The sequence below is a fragment of the Patiria miniata genome, unplaced genomic scaffold (assembly GCF_015706575.1).
Source record: "Patiria miniata isolate m_02_andy unplaced genomic scaffold, ASM1570657v1 HiC_scaffold_16, whole genome shotgun sequence".
NCBI classification, from domain to species: Eukaryota; Metazoa; Echinodermata; class Asteroidea; order Valvatida; family Asterinidae; genus Patiria; species Patiria miniata.
In genome coordinates this window covers 8078320-8098743 of record NW_024037054.1, presented here as the reverse complement: position 1 = coordinate 8098743, position 20424 = coordinate 8078320, and the positions used below count along the sequence as shown (strand labels likewise).

General features: G+C 40.1%; 1 protein-coding gene across 1 annotated transcript; it reads left to right on the top strand.

Annotated features, from left to right (window-relative positions):
• The first annotated feature begins 1665 nt into the window (after positions 1-1665).
• On the top strand, positions 1666-20152 carry LOC119722867 (sortilin-related receptor-like). The gene is made up of 8 exons (XM_038193260.1): positions 1666-2200; positions 9330-9473; positions 11650-11925; positions 12542-12664; positions 13357-13479; positions 15034-15174; positions 16120-16263; positions 17954-20152. Exons 1-8 carry the CDS (start codon positions 1912-1914, stop codon positions 17965-17967), a joined length of 1254 nt encoding a protein of 417 aa, XP_038049188.1. The 5' UTR covers positions 1666-1911; the 3' UTR covers positions 17968-20152.
• The last annotated feature ends 272 nt before the right edge of the window (positions 20153-20424 follow it).

The following is a 20424-nucleotide window of genomic DNA, read 5'->3' as shown; positions in this document are numbered from 1 at the left end:
TTAATGCCAGTGTTACGTCCCGCCCACGAAGGACACACTGTCTGTTCATTTATTCCTAAAGAGTGGGCGAAGTGTCATTGCCCCTTACCCCGCAGACACATCCTTGGTGTGGGAGGGCGTTTACGTTCACTAAAGTCCGAGAGATGCTTTTCTAAACCACATTTCTGATTTTCAAATCATTGTGATCAATGACACAATTAAGTGAGAATGGAACATTTTGTTTTAAGAATGAAAGAAATCGAATTTGTAAAATGCCAACATACTTGACTGACTCTTGTCTCAAATATTACTCTTGTTGATAGAAATTTTTAGTCATTTTTTTAAACTTAAATATTTTAAAATCCTTAATGAATGTACAACAGCGAATGCCCTCATTGTCAATTTCATACAAACAGAAACGCGCAACACAATGACAGGTTTGCGATTACATCGGAGGTTTCAATTTTAAATGCAGTTTATATCAATATTTTCTTGTTAAGTGTACCTCTTCGTCCTTCGTATTATCGCGAGATTTCTCTTCATCTTTGATTTAATTAGAACCAATGGATAAACTCTGAGGTGCCAGTTTGGCGCTTCCGACTCACTTCTTATTCCTCCTCTGACCCAGGTTCGATTCCCACTAGGATTGACCTGGAGTTAGTTTTCAATTTTCACTTCTTGGAATGGCCACACAGGAGTGTTAACGAACTCTGTTTTTATTGCTATTACTTTAAAATAAGCAACCTGAATTTGATAAACTTTGGTCTTGATCTGGATGAAATAGGAATCAAATTTATTTTGAAAGAGAGATAAAATTGAATTACTCACTAAAAAGCGATAAATTGGATGCAAAGACACGGTTGCGTGTGTCCATTTACAGACGGAACAGTTTCGAGTTTCATTTCTTACAGCAACAAATTTGTTTTTCTACTTGTTGCCTTAACATCCGCAATATGTGTTTCCCAGTTTGTTGCACAAAATGAGACAGTCCTGAGAAATTGTGGTTTTAACTGCCCACGCATTCTTATGCAAACCATATCTCCCACTTTTTTAATGACGCATAAATGGGCAGTCGTCTGGGCTTTATGCCAAGATTATCTTGACAAACTGAAATTGAATTTAAAAAAGAAGACTTTTTCAATCCTGTGAAAGAAAACGTAAGTTGTTTTGTTCATAAGGCTAAAACGATCCAAGTTGAACCTTATTGTGTATTAAAAATATGCAGAAATTTATGAGGTTATTGCATCAGAAAAAATCGTTCCTTCAGTTCCTTAAATTGCGGAAATTACCCGAAGCATTCGCTATATTTTTCGACTAATAAAACCACTTTATAGTTTCATGCAAAGACATTCATTAAAATTAAATTAGATTTTAATCAATGCAGTTTTTGGATTGCACCGTTCTATTTTTCGTTTGAGTATAAAGATCTGATTAACATTTCATTCGCAAACATTTTGTATGTAAAAAAAAATAATTAAAAATAGCATACATGTAGTTGTAAATAATGAATACGTGGCATATCCTTCCGCGTGTACAAAATAAATCACTCACGCTTGGGTAAAGCGGCTTCTGTACAGACCACGTCACACTTGTTTATGATGTTTGTTCTGGTCACGTGATGATTATGTTCTGGTCACGTGATGTCGACTTCCACTAGGAAAGAGCAACCCCCTCCTTCAGGGAACTATATCGATCAAATTGTTGGTGTTACCGTACATGGGGAATGAGAGAGAGTCTTGGGCGACAACGATTGTGACGTCACATCACGGATAGTCGGTATAAAAGTTGTTCACTTTTTGCTCGCTCAACGAAACAAGTTTCGTCAGTGATACAAGGACTTGCGTGCTTTTGCGAGACTTCGCGCGGACAACTTGAGAAGTGCTGACAATTGTTATTTTCTCTCCCCTTCGTTGAGCTAAGAGACGTATTCCGATGAGTGGGTATGTCCTGAAATCGCGAACGCTATCGCTAGCGTCTATATGGTTGGTCTTGGCGGGTCTATGTAGCGGCGGGGTCAGCGCAATATGGTTCGGCCGGCCCGGCGAAGGCTGGACAAGGAACCGGGCGATTTGGGTGAAACCGCAGGTGGAGGTGGGGTTGGAAGACCGGGCCCAGTATCCGGACACCGTGGTGGACCGGGACTACTGGCCAACCGAAGATGAAGAGGATGACAAGCGAAATGGGCAACTCTCGTCCCAGGTACTCTTCAATTTGATCAGAGGTTAGTCGATTAGAGTTTACAATTTCGAGCGAGTTTGTGTTGCGAGTACAAATTTATTTCGGTAATTATGATTTCGATAATAATGCGATCTTGGCATATATTATTGTCGGACAAACCAACGCACCTGGTTGGTTTTTAATCGGAAACAAACCACATTAAAGGAAATGAACCACAACAAATAATGTGAAACCATCATGTTAGGAGATGATAACGTTCAGTGGTCAATTTCAGTTTTCAATTTTTATGCAAACGTGATTGTTTTCATCCTCATCAGAGAAATAGCTTAGTATAACAATAAGACTTAATTGCGAAATATTTAAATATTTACATCTCAAACTGAAGTAAAGAATTTCATAGTTTTTACTCAAATTTTAAAACTCTGAACCTCCAATCTTAAATCCCGTTTTCTCTCAAAATAGTAGTTATTATGTCAGGCATTAAATGTAACAGGTTGTTAGCACAGTGGCTACGCTGGCAGTGGGCATTGTAAAATTAACTTGTTGTTGTTTTGGAATTTAGAAAAATGTTGTGCCCCAAAAGATGATTTATTTATTTGTTCTAAATGTTGCATGAGATAGAAATACTGGTAGAAAATTCTACACCATTAGAACAGTGTAAGCGGGGATTTTAAAAGTATCCAAAAAAAAAAATAACGAACGCGTCTCCCGCAATACACCTGCAAGTTTTAACATATGTTAACGGCCCAAAGAGAAGTGCTTTCACGTTCGCATCGCCTGCTATTAGCAGGTCTGTTACCGTAATTATTGTCTCGGCCGCCGGGCAAACTATCTGTGGCAAGCCGCCAAGACCAGCGAACGTCAAAGAGTTGACCGAGGGCTGGCTTACCAGTACGGCATGGGCCTAAGTATCGATGTGCGTCCGGTCACAAATTGCAGATTTGCAGACTTTACTGGATAAAACATATAATTCACTTCATCCCTGTGGCAAATTGCTGCATACTTTGTATCAGATGTTTGAAGAAAAAAGAAAAAATGTAATTCGTAAAAAAAAACAAATCTGCACTTAAACCTTGTGTTGAATAATGTACGTGTATCAAAAATAGGATGTTTCAAGTTTTATAGGTAGAAAGCAAGGTAGCGCGTTTTTAATGAAGTTAATTCAGAAAATGAACATTTATTAACCAAAAACAGAAGGAAAAAAATGGACACGATTTTATAGTGTAAAATGATAGGCGTTACAAAAGAGTATACTGAATTTAAAAAAATGTTGCCAATAATTATTTGCATAAGAACATTTGGTCATTTTCCTCAAAATGTATGCGACACAGAGTGAAATTTCCGTTTATAAGTTGCGAAGCTAAAACGTATATTAATTAAGAAATATATAGTAGTTGTGTAAAAGATTGAATTTTGTTTTGTAAAAGGTATTAAATAAGCTGTATTTGATCAAAAAATTGAAGAAAAAAATAATTGATTTCTTCTATTAGAATGATCAGTAATGGTCAGTGGCAGTTGATTCGGTTTTGTAGATGCTGCATGCATTGATTAACAAATTGTACCGTTGGGACGCACTTACTGGTAAATTATTTTTCATTAGGGAGACATTTCAGTTTCTCCTTAGGTTTTAACTACCATTTTTACGACGAATTTTAGCGTCGCAAGTTGCTTAAAACGATTCCCTTGGTCGAGAATTGTATAATTATAAAGTTTGGGGACGGGAGTATTTACAAATGGGGCTGTTGAATGTTTTTGCTTGTGCACATGTCTATGGGAACGACTCTCTAAGGTACCATTTTCGGTAAAAGTTAGAAAGCTACAATGCAGAGAAACAATGCTATTCTTGCCGTTTTGGTTGAAACACGCATAGAAATTGGAGGAAAGCACGAAAACGTGTAAAATGAACTAATTTGATGCAGGACTTTTGCAGCAAAATTGAAACAGCCATAAAGAAATCTTACCTAAAGGCTTGCTTGCTGGTATAACTGCACTGTAATGATTGTATGTCAACACCGTGTTCTAACGTTCAACACATTCCAGTAGAAGTTTCTTGCCAAAAGCATGCTCAAACGTAGTTTTCCTATAAGAATAGAGAAAAAGAAGGAAAACATTTTCGAAATAAACAAATGTTTTTTGCTTATTAATGCATCATTCTTATTGACAGGTCCCGCGCGCGCGAAACGTTGTCTCCGATTACTAGTCCGGCTTCTAACTGAATCGAAATGTATATGGTGTGTCAGTAAATTTTCAAAGCGAAATTCTAAATTGAGTCATGTCAACAAAACTAAGAGCAGCATATTTACAACCAATTAACCGCCTTTATTACTGTGGGGTTCTCCTGAAACACAGAGTTTGTTATTTTGGAAACAATATCTGTCACGCTACAGAAGCGGATTTTCACTCGGCTATCTCGCAAAGCTTTGAACACCGCCCTAAATGACAAATAAAGGTTTTAGGACTGTTCTTTCATCTTTCATCCAAGGAGGGAGCCTAGGCATTTCAGGCAGGAAACAAAATCAGTGGTGATAACACTTGTCACAAGCCTGTCAAAAGTACTTGGGCACAAGACCTCAAGCTCAAATCCGTATTCCTGCAAGTGTTTGTGAAACTTCGGCAACGTGGGTCGGAGTCGAAGACGATTATGTCACAGTGTTACTGACGAAATAAACCCTCTGCAGTGGATCGGAAATGTTTCGTGGTAAGGCTGAGTGTTTTTACTCTTCGAACAACAACCAAATTCCGAGGGATGCGATGGATATTTTGGAAGTTGCTCGATATCTTTTGACTCTTCCGGGCTCTGTCCGTTGTTGTCGCACGAATGTGTTAATTGTAAAAACATTACAGAAAGTAATGCCACTTGATGATGTATAGAGTTTTAGAGATTTTGAGGTGGCAACGGTAGTTTGCTGTCAATTTCTTTAAAACAATTTCAGTGCATGCTGGGTAGAGTGTGCCAGACCTTAGAGTGAGAGGCTATAGAACGTGCAAGTTGATACCAACAACCTGCGAGATTTCACGAGAATATCCAGCACATCTGGACACCATTTTATAGGATGTACAACCTTACGTGACGTCCTATTTTTGCATTTATTTTGTGTCCTGACTGGGCCCATCCCAACCAGGGCAATAAATGGGTATTTCGAAAGAAAAGAAAGCATTGTAATTTACAACATATTGAAACTGCAAATGCATTGCGCATTGATGACTATTATAACATTAAAATGTTGACGTCAGCTTTCGTTCAACCGATCAACCGATTGAGTAAATTCAAACACGGAAGTCTGAGACTAGACTAGTCAGTGTTTGGTACCGAGACGTTCACACAAAAATGTGAACGTGGACTGGCAAGACTGCCATGCATGCTCTATATATTGTGGACTGAATTTAGCGAAAATGAGGCCATATTGAAAAACGGGAACTGTTGGCTACGGCGCAAAAATCCCAAATCGGTCACGACCTTTGTTTGAATGAGAACGGATCTATTTTCAAAGTTTCCGTCTGTATCCCATCGATCCTGGACATCAAAGGCTAGGTAGATCATTCGCATGTATCAGTAAACCCCAGGGCGGCTGTTGACATTTTACCGTAAAAAATCCTGGTCGGCCTTCTGGGCTAATCTTCAACGAAGCCCAGGGATTGTAGGAGAAGTTGTCAGTCTTTAGACTAATCCCAAGATCACGCTTGAAAGACATAATAATGGTCCCTATTATTAAGGTGGGACAGCAAAACTCGCGCGCGCGTCGTTTACGCGTTGTTAAATTATAGATGCGCTATTGGTCGGAGCATACGCGCATACCGTGTTTCGAAATGTTGCCAATGGATTTGAAGGGAGGACTTCATTGACGATCAATGGCGTATAGATTCGGACGAGGGAAAGACAACAAAATCCCTCACTTCAAAAATTGTACATTGGTGACGCCATTGATGTACTTAATTAATGACGTAATTGCTTGGCAAGATGGGACTCAAGCTGCGTTTTGGTGTGAAAAGTCGTTGAAAATGTGGCACATGACCGTTCTGGACCAATAAAAATACACCTTCTAAACCAAGCTTTAACAAAATAATTTGTCTCACTGGGTCAAATATTAAAAAAAGGTACCGTCACTGCTCTTTATCCCCTTTTGTGAATTATTCACAAAAATCGTTAACGAACACACTGTTCCACGTCGTCATTAATTATTGATAATTTTGTGAAGTCGTACTGTATGAATTATTTACTGGAGTTTCATTTTCAACGAGGAAAAAATGAAGTAGACTTAAAGTTGGATTGTCTCGTACATCTTGAGTTTCGGCCCATTTGGTCAATTGATAGAAGTGTTCTACAGATCACTCAGGAGAAAACAAATTAAACATTTAAGCACCACTGTAAGGGTAACTAGATCCTTGCATAAAACTGGCTGATTATGCGTAGGTGTGTGTGTGTTTCTTTTGCATTCAAATAGGGAATGTTGAACAATACAGGACAATTCCCGAAGGTCCATGATTGACGATCATGTACAAAACATATGGGAGATCTTCCTAAAAGAGTACAAACAAAAGAGGGACAATAGGGGGTCCCCGATTGCGGGCAAAATCAGGGTGAGCCCCCCCCCCCAAAAAAAAAAAAACGAACCAAAATGTCTGGACCATTCTTTTGGTGAAGTTCTGCATGTAGCACTTTCAAAATCTGACTTATGAAAGCCCAATTCATAAGCTTTCTTTTAGTACAAGAATCATTCAAATCACTTATGTACTTTTCAAGTTACGGAGTTTTAAACACAACCACTGTTTTAAAGTTCTGTCCACGGATCACCAAAAAGGTGTGCGTTCTTAGCAAAACGAAAATAATTCACACACATCCTTGTGTGATTTGTTTTCGTTTTGCTGAAAGAACACTGAACTTTTTGTGATCCGTGAACAGAACCTTAAAACAGCGCTTGTGTTTAAAATTCCGTGACTTTGGGGGCAAGGCACTTTAAAGGGGGCGCCCAGGTAGATTAAGGGATATTAAATACAGCATTATGTTGAACTTCTACCACAACGTATCGGCACTAACGCTTTTTTTCCCCAAGAAACCGCTATTCTTTGATTAGGCCTAAGTCTTAAATGACAAGATTTACTATTTTAGCATAAAGACATTTTTCTTCAGAATGACATGATAATTTCTCTCAGATGACGTAATCAATTACGTCACGTCAAGATGCCACCAGGATTGTACCAACAACGTTTCACTTCATACACTAAAAATGATCCTAAAATGGTAATAAAATTATGTTCCCCGTTTAAGCTCCTGCCGGGTTCATTTTGCTGTTATCCATAATTATCTTGTCAATTCAAAGAGATGCGAGGATTATGCCATTATATCAATCAGTTTTGTCCATGCTCTAAATCCATAACAAACCATGACCTAAAGGCCATGGGATGACAAGAAGTGCATGTGTACACGAATTCACTTAAATTCCTTCCGCTAGCTTCGTCTAAGCGTCGTAAACGTTGTCATCAAACTTTGAGGCGGACAATAATTTTCCAGAAAATAGAGCAACATTACGAGGTGGAATTGTTGGTTGCTTCTGCCGTGAGCCACGGGCAGTATAACGATCATGACCGAGTGGGCATGTGTAGGACGTTGGGATGGGAAAAATGAAAAAAAAAACCGGTAAAGACGCTTAAGTGTTTCATTGTCCGGTTGTTTGCCAACTCCTGACGTCGGAAATCCAAAGCTATCGCCGCAGATGATTCTTTGATTTATCCTTTTTTGCGCTCTTCCCAACAGGTTGTTACAACGTGGTTGTTAAGCCTGGGGAATGACAGGCCTAATCCCCGGCTTTACCTTGTCAGAGCGCGGCACTCATCCCAATTTCCCTGGAGTTTTGCTCCTTTATCCCCGGCGAAGTCAAGCCTATACGCCGGGCATTAGAGAAGAAAACACGTCAACCCCTGGCACTTTACTTTCTCCCCCTCTAAACATCTTCTGAAAGAGGTAGAGGGGCTTAATGTGGTGATCCAAACCTAAGGCGAGGTACGGTGTCAAATTTAATTTGTGCCGCGGAGGCGAGGTGAGCGCTAATTCTTCACCGTCCGTAGACGGGCCTTGTCGAATGCTCCCGGCTCGCTATTCATCGCAAGATTATTACGCGCAAAATTGGAGGTAGGGAGCAACAAGTCACATGAAATTTCTCCGTCCTTCCCTTTAAGTGATGACATTTTAACAGAAGGAGCAGCTTGATTCGGACCTACTATTCCAGATATACCCAAACCTTAAATCCCAAAAGGGAAAACGACTACGAATTTCTGGCGTGACGGCGTACTTGTTCAAACTTATGTCGTCTTCACAAAGGGTGAAAAACTGCTTGAGCCTCGAAATCGAGGTTCATCAACCTTTGAAAACATTCTGTCTAGGTTTAATTTCGTCGCTATACAAAAATCGGCAGGTCGACAACATCGTGCACGATGAAGTATGATGAACCATCTCTTCTGTCGTTTCGACCATTTTTTTCACAAATAATGTTTAAAAGGATTGTATTAAGCTCTTGTGTCTGAGTTGAGGTCTCGATGACACAGTTTAAAATACGCACTTGCGACTTTTGTTATCGGTCATTGAAGCTGAGTAATCCAGACGATCACAAGTTAATCACAAGTCATCATTAATCAGACATAAGTAAACAAGTCAAACACATGTCAATCAAAAGCCATTCAGAAATCAATCAAAGATCAATCACAATTTGGGTCACAAGTCAAATCACAAATGAATCACAAAGCAGCCATGAGTCAATCAAAAACCAGTCATAAGCCCAATCACAAATCATAAGTCAAACAGAAGTCAATCGCAAGTCAAGTCACACGTCAAATTACCAATAATCCCAAGCCAATCTTAGTCAATCGCAAGTCAGTCACAAGTAAGTCAAAAGTCAAATCACAAGTAACTGCGTATGAACAATGACAAAGGAATACTAATTGGAATAGCTTGTCGCTTGCCTCGAGACTGGACTTGTGACAAAAATGTCATTAACTCGCAATGCCTTATGATTGTAAATACCTATATGGTGACACGGGATTGACTCGTGCTGACTTGATAGGGGGCCTACCACTCCGATGGATATTTCATGACACTAGATTCCCATGTCAATCGTTATAACCCAATTTTAAAAAAATTCAAGAAAATTTGAAAAAGTCTTCTTCCTTTTTTTAACCAGGAAAGGGCCGCTCGAGCACTACGAAACGCAGCGCCGAGTGTGAGTCCAACGAGTTTCGCTGTTCAGAAGGAAGCTGCATACCTAAAGAGTTGAAGTGCAATGGGGTACCAGACTGCCCGCAAGGGACAGACGAACAGGAGTGCCGTAAGTATAACTTATATATGATAATTTGGAATTAAAACGTTACTGGCCATTTTCCCTATGGAGGAAAAGAAGCACCAAACCGGAATTTGGATTTTTTATTTTGATCTGTTCGTGCACAGACGTAGAGTGATCGATCCACGTCTATATTTCTCAATTCATCGTCCGGGAACCAAACACCGGCATGTAGTTATGAATATTCGCAAAGTCTCTCAAAATTTGGGAGATTTGTTACAGTCAATTTACCTACTGTGCTAGCTCGTTGCTTTCAAAACATGCACAAGAAGGCCTGCCTGACATTCACAATGATTTACCCTCCAGCTAGCACTTGCAAAATTATCATGCTAAGAAAGTAGACGTTTATATTCACTTTTAATGACACGTACATGCACCGTAAACTGTTAAGGCTAAACAACTCTGGCCGAAAGGTACACAGAAAGTACCCACGTTCTTAAAAGCTGTTTCGCAATCAAACATTTTGTTATTTTTCACCCCACTGAATTTACCTAACAGCAGACCCAAACTACTTTCAAATTGCATCAGAGAGCGGGCCTTGCCCTCCTTTGGGAGAAAGTCAGAAAGTTTCAGCACAAACAACGTTTACTTAGCTTATTCAGAGCCTTTGGCAATCTTAGAGAAAAAAACCCTTTTAACGGTGCGAGATCGCGTAGTGTCATGTGCTTTCAGGGAGTGTCCCAAGTCAATCGCTTACCTAAAGTGTTGACCTTTCGTGGTCGTCCCTCTAGTTACAAGTTATGAATGCGCTAACCGAGTTAGTGCCGGGCTGGCATATTTCCCTCGTCGAAGAGAACCAACATGAACTCCCATTTCTGCCACATTTCATTTTCTTAAAGTAAATACCCCACTGACTGGTAAAAAAAATGGCATCACAGGATGTGTGAGGATTACAAAAACAAGTGATCTATACTTGTTTTTTTTTTTTTTAAGGGCTAACAAACTTTTTCCAACAGGGTTAGGTGGAAATCACGATTATGCATGACAACGCATGCGAACATCAATCGACTCTCATTCTTTTTCACCCTGAACTTGTTTACTAATTTTTGTTTCTCTGTAATTTTGCCTTTGAGAACGACAAACTTGTGTCCAAAAGTCAGAACTTTAGACATTTTTCACAACGAAATAAGTATTGATATTAATCTGTTTGGAATTAAGTCCATCTGCATTATGAGATTGATAGAGCCTGAATTGTCTCAGCATGCGCGTCCTTGTCTTGCCATCCTCGTTCACTAACTATTTGATGCATTTTAAATGTTCCCAGGCACAGTGCAGAAGGAGTTCATAAAAACAAACCCGGAATCACTTTAACGCACAAGTTACACATTGTGATGTCATTGAAGAACTTTCTAACCATTTCTATAAATTATTACATTACAAGAGTGATATTAGATCTAAAACTCTTCGCCACCCCATCCACTTGAGGCCTGACTCCTCTTATTCCTCCCCCTGCTCAGAATTCCGGGACGCCTAAAATACAATTTTATTGTGAGAGCCCTCCTCCAGAAATTTAGCCCCCCACCCCCAAAAAAGAAATTGCATCCAGGTTACAGCACTGGTTTGAAGTCGTTAAATTCTAAATCATCTCAACACTAAAGCTTGCGTCTTCTTCGTTCACCACTTTGTTCTACTCAGATAACACAGACGACATCATTATGCAAACGACATGGTTTTCGACGTAAATAAAAGTTAGAAAGCAAAATGTAAAACTTGTGGATTCACACGGGAAATCATAAGGCAATTCACCAAGGCAAGGAAAACAGACAAACATACACCCGTACTGCCATTTACAATGCTGACATTATTAACTGGATGTAGTAGGATTTCCGTAGGGGAATCTTTTGCCAGATCACGGCACCAAGGAACCCAAAAATAAAATAAAAATCATACACAGATCCAAGTCATTGCAAACACAGCACGTGTGATGGGCCTATACTAACCAAGAACATCATTCTATCGGTGCATGGCTTTAAAGGCCCAGTTGTATCAATTTAATTTCCCGAAAAGTGTGTTTGCATCGTAATAGGTCTGTTGCCGAGTTGGAATGATTTCCCTAGACTGCCTTGCTCGCCATGTTCGATTGTCCATTGACATGCATGTACATAACTAAGCATGTTTCCCCCTCCCCGCCCCCTTTTCTCCCCCTTACTTTTCCATCCTCTAGAGTTTCCCGCCAGACGAGAAATGCCGCCCCCAAGCGACCGGCGGGTGGCCCACTACCCGATAGCTGGCCACGCCGCCGCTCAACAGGAACTCAAGCGGTTCCACGACTGCGTACAGAAGTTGATATACGGCTTACGTATTGCAGGGCCGTTTACACGTAGCAAGCAGTGCGAAGTGGGCTATTCCAGATGCGCACTGCAGACGCAGTGCTACGACAGCCGTTACGCGTGCGACGGGTACATCGACTGCGTAGACGCGTCGGATGAGATGGAGTGTGGTAAGAATGGACACGGTGTCGTAACGGACGTAAGCTAAACTTACTCATATGCCAATAGTCATGATGGACATCACTGCCAACGCTCTTGATAAAAAAAACGTGTATGTTCCAACATTTATACAAAAGGTTATATCAAACCTAGATCAATGGGATTTTTGGATTATCTCAATAGATAATCCTTATATAAATCACGTTATGCCTTTAAAAACACTATCGATGTCAATAATCTACACTCTTTCTGGTTTCAGTGTCAGATGAGTTCATGGAAGATACCATCAAATGTCAAACCGTAATTGCAGGCTTCGCAACGTCTAGACCATGGTCAAGTCTTGTTATTGGAAATTACTTTTGTAAAAATGCATTATTGGGGCAATATTTTGTCATTTTGGATGCCTAATACTACAGTATTTACGAGTTACTGAACTCGTAATCCTTATACCAACCTAATCTACCCATGTCTGTAGAAGTTCTATCTGAAAATCTTCAAGAATCCCACAGAATGCCCGAAATACTAACACTCCAACACGATTCCAAAACATTGTGAAGGACGAGACAGGGTGAAAACATCATGATCTCTTAGGATTAACCTTTTCAACTAAATCCACCCGATCTACAGCCTCTACACCGTGCCCCGCCGCAGGATACACCAAGTGCGCCAACGGATGGCAGTGTTTCGACGCAACACATACTTGCGACGGTTTGGTGGATTGCGTGGACGGCTCGGACGAGAGGAACTGTGGTAAATGAACGCTAAAGGTTGATTTTTTAACGCCTAAACGCGAAAGTCGTTTCTCTCGTGTTATTTTTTTTTATTACGGAAAGAGTTTTCTAACGTTTGCTATTAAACGCATGGTTTATTTTAGAACGCCCTTTCTCATCTGACTTGATTTTCCATGTTTATTTTTAAACAGAAAGAGTTTTTAAACGTTTGTTATTAAACGCTTCGTTTAGTGTTGAACGACCTCCCTCGACACAAATAAAGATAGGCCTAACTCACAATGGTTATGTTTCCCAAGGAGAATGGAAAAATACAAAACACTATAGCATTTTTCTTCAAAGATACGAGAATTCCACGTCAAATAAAAAAAAACTGCCTCAGGCTGGAAAGGTGATTTGGAAACTGGAATAACAAACACCTTGTGAGAAGCTAAAAACAAATCGAGCGAACCAAAAACATAGACGGGTCCTTAAGGTAACTAATGCCGGCTTAATCTCTTTGACCATTCTCTTTTACCACAAGTGTTTAGAAAGTCGTCATCCAACTTTCCAAGCCGCAAATTTGACAGCCCTTTCAAAATAAATTTTACATTCACTGTAACGATCACTTGTACAACATAATTCACAATAATTTAAGATAATAATCGTTTATTTTTGGTTGGTGGTTGACAAGATGTCGTTACCCACTTACGGACTTACCTTTGTACCATACAGGGAACAGGGAGTGTCTTGGCTTGGACCAAATCAAGTGTGGTGACGGGAAGCAGTGTTACAGGGCAGACTTCAGATGCGATGGCATCATAGATTGCACTGACGGCACGGACGAAAATAACTGCTGTAAGTCCGGTTGTTTATTACACTGAGAGAAAATTAAAAAAAAACCACGAGTACTAAGGTGAACTCATTTTGTAAACTGGAGAGGAAAGTTACGTTAGTGTCTCTGGCAACTAAACCTGGTGTTTTACTCAAATTGTAGCACGGAAGAAGATAATTTTTCGGAAACAGTGTACTTTGGTGCCCTTTTTCTGTACTGGACAACTATTATCCGCTTTTATGTTATTGGACTCACTAAAATAGCAAAACAGGAATTTCATGGAATGAGGGCATGCATGGTTATAGGTTAAGAAGGAAATTATTGGGTACACCGATGAAAAAAACGACATAACACAGCACGCAAATCAAGATGGAGAGTGTGCAACTCATGTGTTATGCTGTTGCCAAGACAAACTGAGCTGATTAAAAAAAAATGGATAGGCCTAATTAAGTAATGTTTTGTCACAAAACTGTTGAAAGTCTTGGAAACTAGAAAAAAAAGGAAGATTGCTTGAGCTGCAGAAGTAATTTTGGAGCAATTAGAACTGTGTTAGAGTTAGAGGGGTGCTAAAGTATATCTGTATCATGTGTACCAATGTTTGAGAGGCGGCAAGAAACCCCACAAACACTTTGAACATATACCCAGACTAGGCATGTAATGTAATGTAGAAAAACACTTTGCGCAAGCTTACTTGTCAGCCGTGGTGGAAGTCGAACCTGGTCTCACAGGCAGAAGACGAGTAACGGACCACTAGTCCACCCTGAACCAACACATAATCCTTCCTTCAAATAACAGAAAACAAGACAGGTTTTTTTCCTCAACACGGATTATCCACAGCGGTACTTTGAGTACGTGTTGCCATCTTGTATCACAGCAAAGTGCGGGGATTTGTAAAGTTCTGTGCATTCCCTGCTGAAAAGCCGTTCCTGGGGTGGCACCACGCGCGCGCGTATGTTGCACCTGCTTTTCAAGGACGCGCGCGCATTTCGGCGACCCTATTGGTCGATCGAGGGAGTATTAAGCGCGCGCATACCACTGCAGAGCGCGTGCGGAGCGTGATTCCGTATTAATGGCTTCTTTATTAACCGTAACAGTCCTGAATCCTCCGATTTCAATACAAATTTGTTCACCTCCTAGGGAGTTAGGGTTAACGTTTCTTTTCCAACCCGTGCAGATATGGCTCTTTCTATGGGCTGGCAAACTATGGAATCCCAACATAGCAAAAATAAAGAATAGTTATTTATGTTTTTAAACCAACAAACGCTACCAAACACTTTATATAAATGCCTCTTCCTTAACTAATGAGGGTGTAAACATGCATTTTGGGGTCAAAATCTTTTGCCAAGCATGGCTTAAATTCATTGTGGAAGTCCGTACTATTGAGGTAACAAAATTAGTCTACACTAAACGTCATTTATCTGTGAATTTTTTTTTGAATATGTGCCAAATGCTGCTCGAATGTGAAACATAACAAAATCAATTTAACATCATGTTTTTAAGAAAGAGCTTTTTGATTTTTGTTTTTTACTTTTTCTTTTCTTTTCATCTAAACCCTTTCCCACTTGAACCTGTTTTAGCCATGTACCAGTGCGGGAGCGGTTTCAGAAAGTGCGCCAATGGCCTACAATGCTTCAACACGTCGCTGCAGTGTGACGGCATAGCTCAGTGTGTGGACGGGAGCGATGAAGCTAATTGCCCGGCCCAGGGGAACAATAGTGGTCAGTAAATATGATACCGGGGCATTACCGACAATAGCCCAATATCAAAAATCATTACGTTACATTGAGGCAAAAAGTAGGTTGGGAAACCGTCATAAGCCTGGTATAATGAGGATCAGATATTCACGTGTGCAGAGTGGCCACGGTACGAACGTCTGATGTCTTAGCATGCACATTTTATGCGACCCCGCACACAAGTGCAGCCAATCGGAGTCGACTTTAGAAATTGTGATGTCATTTTGATCACATGTGGACTAAGCCGTTGATTGGTCAATTTGGCTGACATTGTGTAATACAACGGGTTACCGAAGACCCGATATAAAAAGCGCCCGCTGAATGGTCAGAATCTCGAGGTCAAGACGCAGTCTGTTTTTGCATAATTATTAATGGGGTCCGCTCATCAGTCCGACGCTTCATAGGTCCGACGCCTCATAAGTCCGAAATTTCGGACTTATGAGGCGTCGAACTTATGAGGCGTCGGACTTATGGGGCATACAATTTATTCATACAATTTATTCATTTCGCCTTATAGGTCCGACGCCGCATAAGTCCGACGCCTCATAGATCTGACGCCTCATAAGTCCGAAACAGCGTTTGTCCATTGTAAGACTTATGAGGCGTCGGACTTATGAGGCGTCGGACCTATGAGGCGGAATTTATGTCTCATAGGTCCGCATGAGGCGTCGGATCTATGAGGCGTCGGACTTATGATACGGCCCCATAATTAATCGCCAAATCTGTCCCCATAGATCTAGACCTTTGCGCATAGACTTACCAAAAGCCTTGAACATGGCATGAATTTGGACGAGAAGCCTATTGTCAGGATGAATCCAGGTTCCGTAGATCCGTCACTGGTTCTTGCTCAACATAATTTCGCCGCTTAGTTACTCCATGAATGGTAAGAATCCTAATTCTTAACAGCTGTTGCTTTCTACCCCCGTTTAGCCTCACCGAACACCTCGTTCTCAGGGGCACCAGAGTGGAGTTGCCAGCATCATTCATGCGCAGACGGTTCCAAGTGTTATCTAAACAACCTGCGTTGCGATGGCATTCCCGCTTGCGACGACGGAAGCGACGAGTGGGACTGTGGTAAGTCTAGTTTTTTTAGCCAAATCTGGGCTACGTCTTCAGCTTCGGATTTACACCTAATTTCAAAAAAACATTTTGAAATATTTAATGTCCAAAACAATGAACTGAACTCCGACCCCTTTTTGTATGATTTGATGTTCTTGAATCAAAAACAAAACTGAACATGAGTCCCCAAAAGTATGGTGCCTTCAAGTGTCCCAAATCCGAAGCTTGGGAAGATGCCGGTGTTTTATAAAATGCCACAGAAGCATGCAATGAACTCTCCATCACTCAGCCTGACTGCTGTATATTCACGAAAAGGTGCTGTGGTATTCAGTCGGCAATATGAAATCAGTCCGGTTGGTTCCAGTAAGCATGCGTACAAAATGGTTGGTACTGATTTTGTGCGGCGAGAAATTTCAAGGCAGCATTGGACACTACATTACCTTCTACCGTTAGACTGGTTCCTATTTATGTTACGGGCAGGCTGGTAAGGGGTTGCTTATGTGAAGGATCTAAGCCCGCATGTAAGTGTTCGTCCATTGAATAACATTTCTTTTCATGACAAAAGTCTCACACCCTGACAAACAGTTTGGATACATAATCTGCATTTTGGTTGCGATCGAATGCACGATATTAGTCTTAAACTTGACCAGTACTGACTCATATATCAACATTATCTACATCATTTCCTCAATAAAATCTGCCAAAAAGGCACTCAGACATCAATGGACTCAATAACTCCCTTGAAGAAAAAAAAAACATGTTTGACGATCCGGAAAAACAACCCGTGCATGACAAAAAAGCTGGTTAGAACACGTGTACGCATGAATAATTAACACAAATATACATATAAATTATTAACTGATACATTGGCGTACGTTTTGGCTGAATTAACCTTAAAAACCCACTCACAATCACTCTTGCGTGTTTGATCCATCACAGTGACAACCTCGTGCCCCGCCCGCAAAGTCAAATGTGAGGACAGGTCTCAGTGCATATGGGAGCAGTGGTTATGTGATGGGGAGGTGCATTGCAATGACGGCAGCGAAGAACGAGGTTGCACAACCTACGTTCCGCACTACATTTATGAGGTACATAAAAAAACCTCCTTCAATTCTCCAATAATAGAAATTGACTTGGCCAGGAATTGAACCTGCTATCTCTGGGACACCGTACCGGTTCTCAACCCATCGAACTATAATTATCCAGTTTTCATGTGCAGTTTTCACTGAGTACCGCCATCTTCATGGTCACGTGGTAGTCTCAGGGGGCATTCCTTAGAAAATATGTCCCATCATGCATAGGATATACAAAGGCATGATGGGACTTATTTTCAATGTAATGCCCCTGAGACTACCACGTGACCACAAAGATGGCGGTACTCCGTGAAGCGGTCTATGTTGGCGGACTGCCAACTATTCAATATATTTGTCCAATCAGCGTTGGTCAGAAGCCGTAAATCCCTATTAATCTTGCGAAATGAATTTGTCGAAACTCCCAAAGTTATCCGATTAGGACTAAACAAAATCGCACATAGTGCTGAGTTCCAAACAGGTTTTATGCACTAACACCTTTTTTTGGCTCGTCAGTTTGGTATAATTAGTCATCATGATGGAGCCAAATGAAACACGTCATCTGAACCCGGCACTTCTGTGCGACCTTGCCCTCATTTATTCTTAATTGTACGTTCTTTTGTACTTGTATGCAGGAAAACGTGACTGAGTATACCGAGGACTTCAATACAACCTTTCCGACAAATATAGCGACAACACTTCTTCCTGCCTCATCGACCTCTCAAGAAGATACGGCGAATAAAAGAGCAATTACTGATAGACCCTTCGAAAAATATAACTAATACAAAAAACATTCCCTCACCAAATGAGTAATTTTAAAAAATTAGATGTCCAACCCTCGATAGAAAGAGAGTACAGAACCAGAAAATATAGGAAGAGAAAGTACATGTAGAACAAGAACGTAAAAGGAAACCAATTCGATATCTTTTGACTTCTTTAACTGGTCGCATATATTTTCTTCTTTTTTTAAAACATGTACTTCTTTTTATTGAATTTCTTCATGTAGGTGTAAATATTATTACATTATCTTAAGAATTATGTCCTCGAGCTGATAATGTTTACAGTGAAAATTCAGATGCGGTTGTAAGGAAATTGAATATTGACCGGGATATGTATTAGAATTCCTGTAACTATAGAAGGACGGAGGAAAAACGATTTGCATATTTAATTGAGATGTCGAGATGCCGGATTTTGTAAACTCACTAGGTGGAAAAATGGAGCTAGATCTGGTAGTAGGATAGATTGGTAAGCATCGGCTGTTGTTGCGAAACGCCTCAGATCTTCGTAGATTTGCACTTGTTTACTTTAAAGAATGTGCATATTGTATTTTTGGACTGGAAAAGAAAGCATAATTTTTGTGTTAATTGCATTCCAGCAGAATTAACGATATTGTATGTATTGGTACAGGTCTTTTTAAAATACAAAATTAGAAGTAAATTCAAGCTCCCCTATTTCCAAGGAGTGGACGTATAGGGACTAAAGGCAATGTGGAGTGAAAATCTGCATTGACATCTGATAGAAATGCTCAGAAAATATATCAATCCATTGGAAACTGGAGTAAAAAACCCGATCTTTTCGATTGAATGAAATTGTCTCTAAAACGTCTGATCACTAGTTTCATTCGGTACGATGGGTGTGAACTTTCACTACAGGGGAATAGGGCCTAATCATTGCATTTAATGGCAGAGACTTGTTGGAAACTTAGTCTCAAAATTGGTGTTATTAATGGCTCATTGGAGCCACTGTATATCAACCTAAATGTCAATTACATACATTAATGTTTCCAAGCACAAAACTACATTATATCACAAGAAGTGTAGCCATTACTAATTCAACATTTTGGTACGTATCGTAGTCTAGAGTCATGGGAGGGAGGTTTCTCCAGACAGGGCGCCCTACAAACGATTAAAAATAGATTAAAGGAAAGCACAAGTGTCCATAAGTTTGATAACGAATGTATCGTGAATATAAGAATCGCCAGTCACCTCAATTCTATGTAAGATTGGAGGAATGTAAAATGAGGAATGTATAAGAAGAATGTAAAAAAAATAAAAAAATTGTGGGCCGTACGACAAAGATGTTATACAGTCACTGCGCTGGAGGCTCATGCCATGAATTATGAACGCGAGTGACGAACGATCTGTATATAAACTATATCTATGAAAAATTAATCGCTTGCATGCAAACAATAAAGACGACCTAGACAATATTTCTTCATTGACGTCGACGATCGATTTAAAGCGACAGTTCCATGTGTTATTAATATTGTTAGATTGGCTTGCCATAGTTATTGATTGCCGGGTGTCTTGGGGCTTTGGAAAATAAAAAATAATGTAAGCCTACTTGAGAAAGAGTTATGCATAACGATAAAAAGAAGGAAAAATGTTAAGTGGATCGAATGTCCAAGATGAAATAAAAACCTGTTGGCATGTTGAGTTTTAGACATTGGTATTGCTACCCTATGAAGACATGAAATACCCTACGCAACACATTAATACACTACGTATGCATGTAATACGGTATTTGTCTAAATTCCAAAGATACCGAATGTCTTTTATAAACACACAGCAAGTAGGCTACTATTACAAAATCCAATGGTTAAATATCATGGTTGTTTTCCTTAACTAGAAATATTAGAACTTTAAAGGTTTGTTATCAGTACAGTCTTGTAGACAGTAAGGCATTCTGGTACATTTCTTCTTTTGCCCGAGCACATTGTGTCTAACACAGCACTGCAGTGGGAACCTCTGTTAATTTTTCTCAAACTAGAACGTCGATAACTACATTTAATTTGCCTATTTTGTTTCGTGGAATCCTGAGAAATAAAGCTGGAAGTGCAATACACATAGTCTGAAGTTTTGTAGTTTCTCTCATTCATTATTGAAACCATTTTGGGTTTGTACAAATCAAAAGTGTTCAGGGCACAGACACGCAAGATTATTAGTGGATGTGCGGGGTTAGGGCGCCACCAAGCGCCTGCGATTATACATTTTTCCAACCTCACGTGACCTATCGCTTCTTTTGAATATATTTTCTAGGTAAACCCAACAAGCTAACGGTATATGAGGTAATGTAGATGTACCGATGAGGGGGTGGTTGTTAGAAA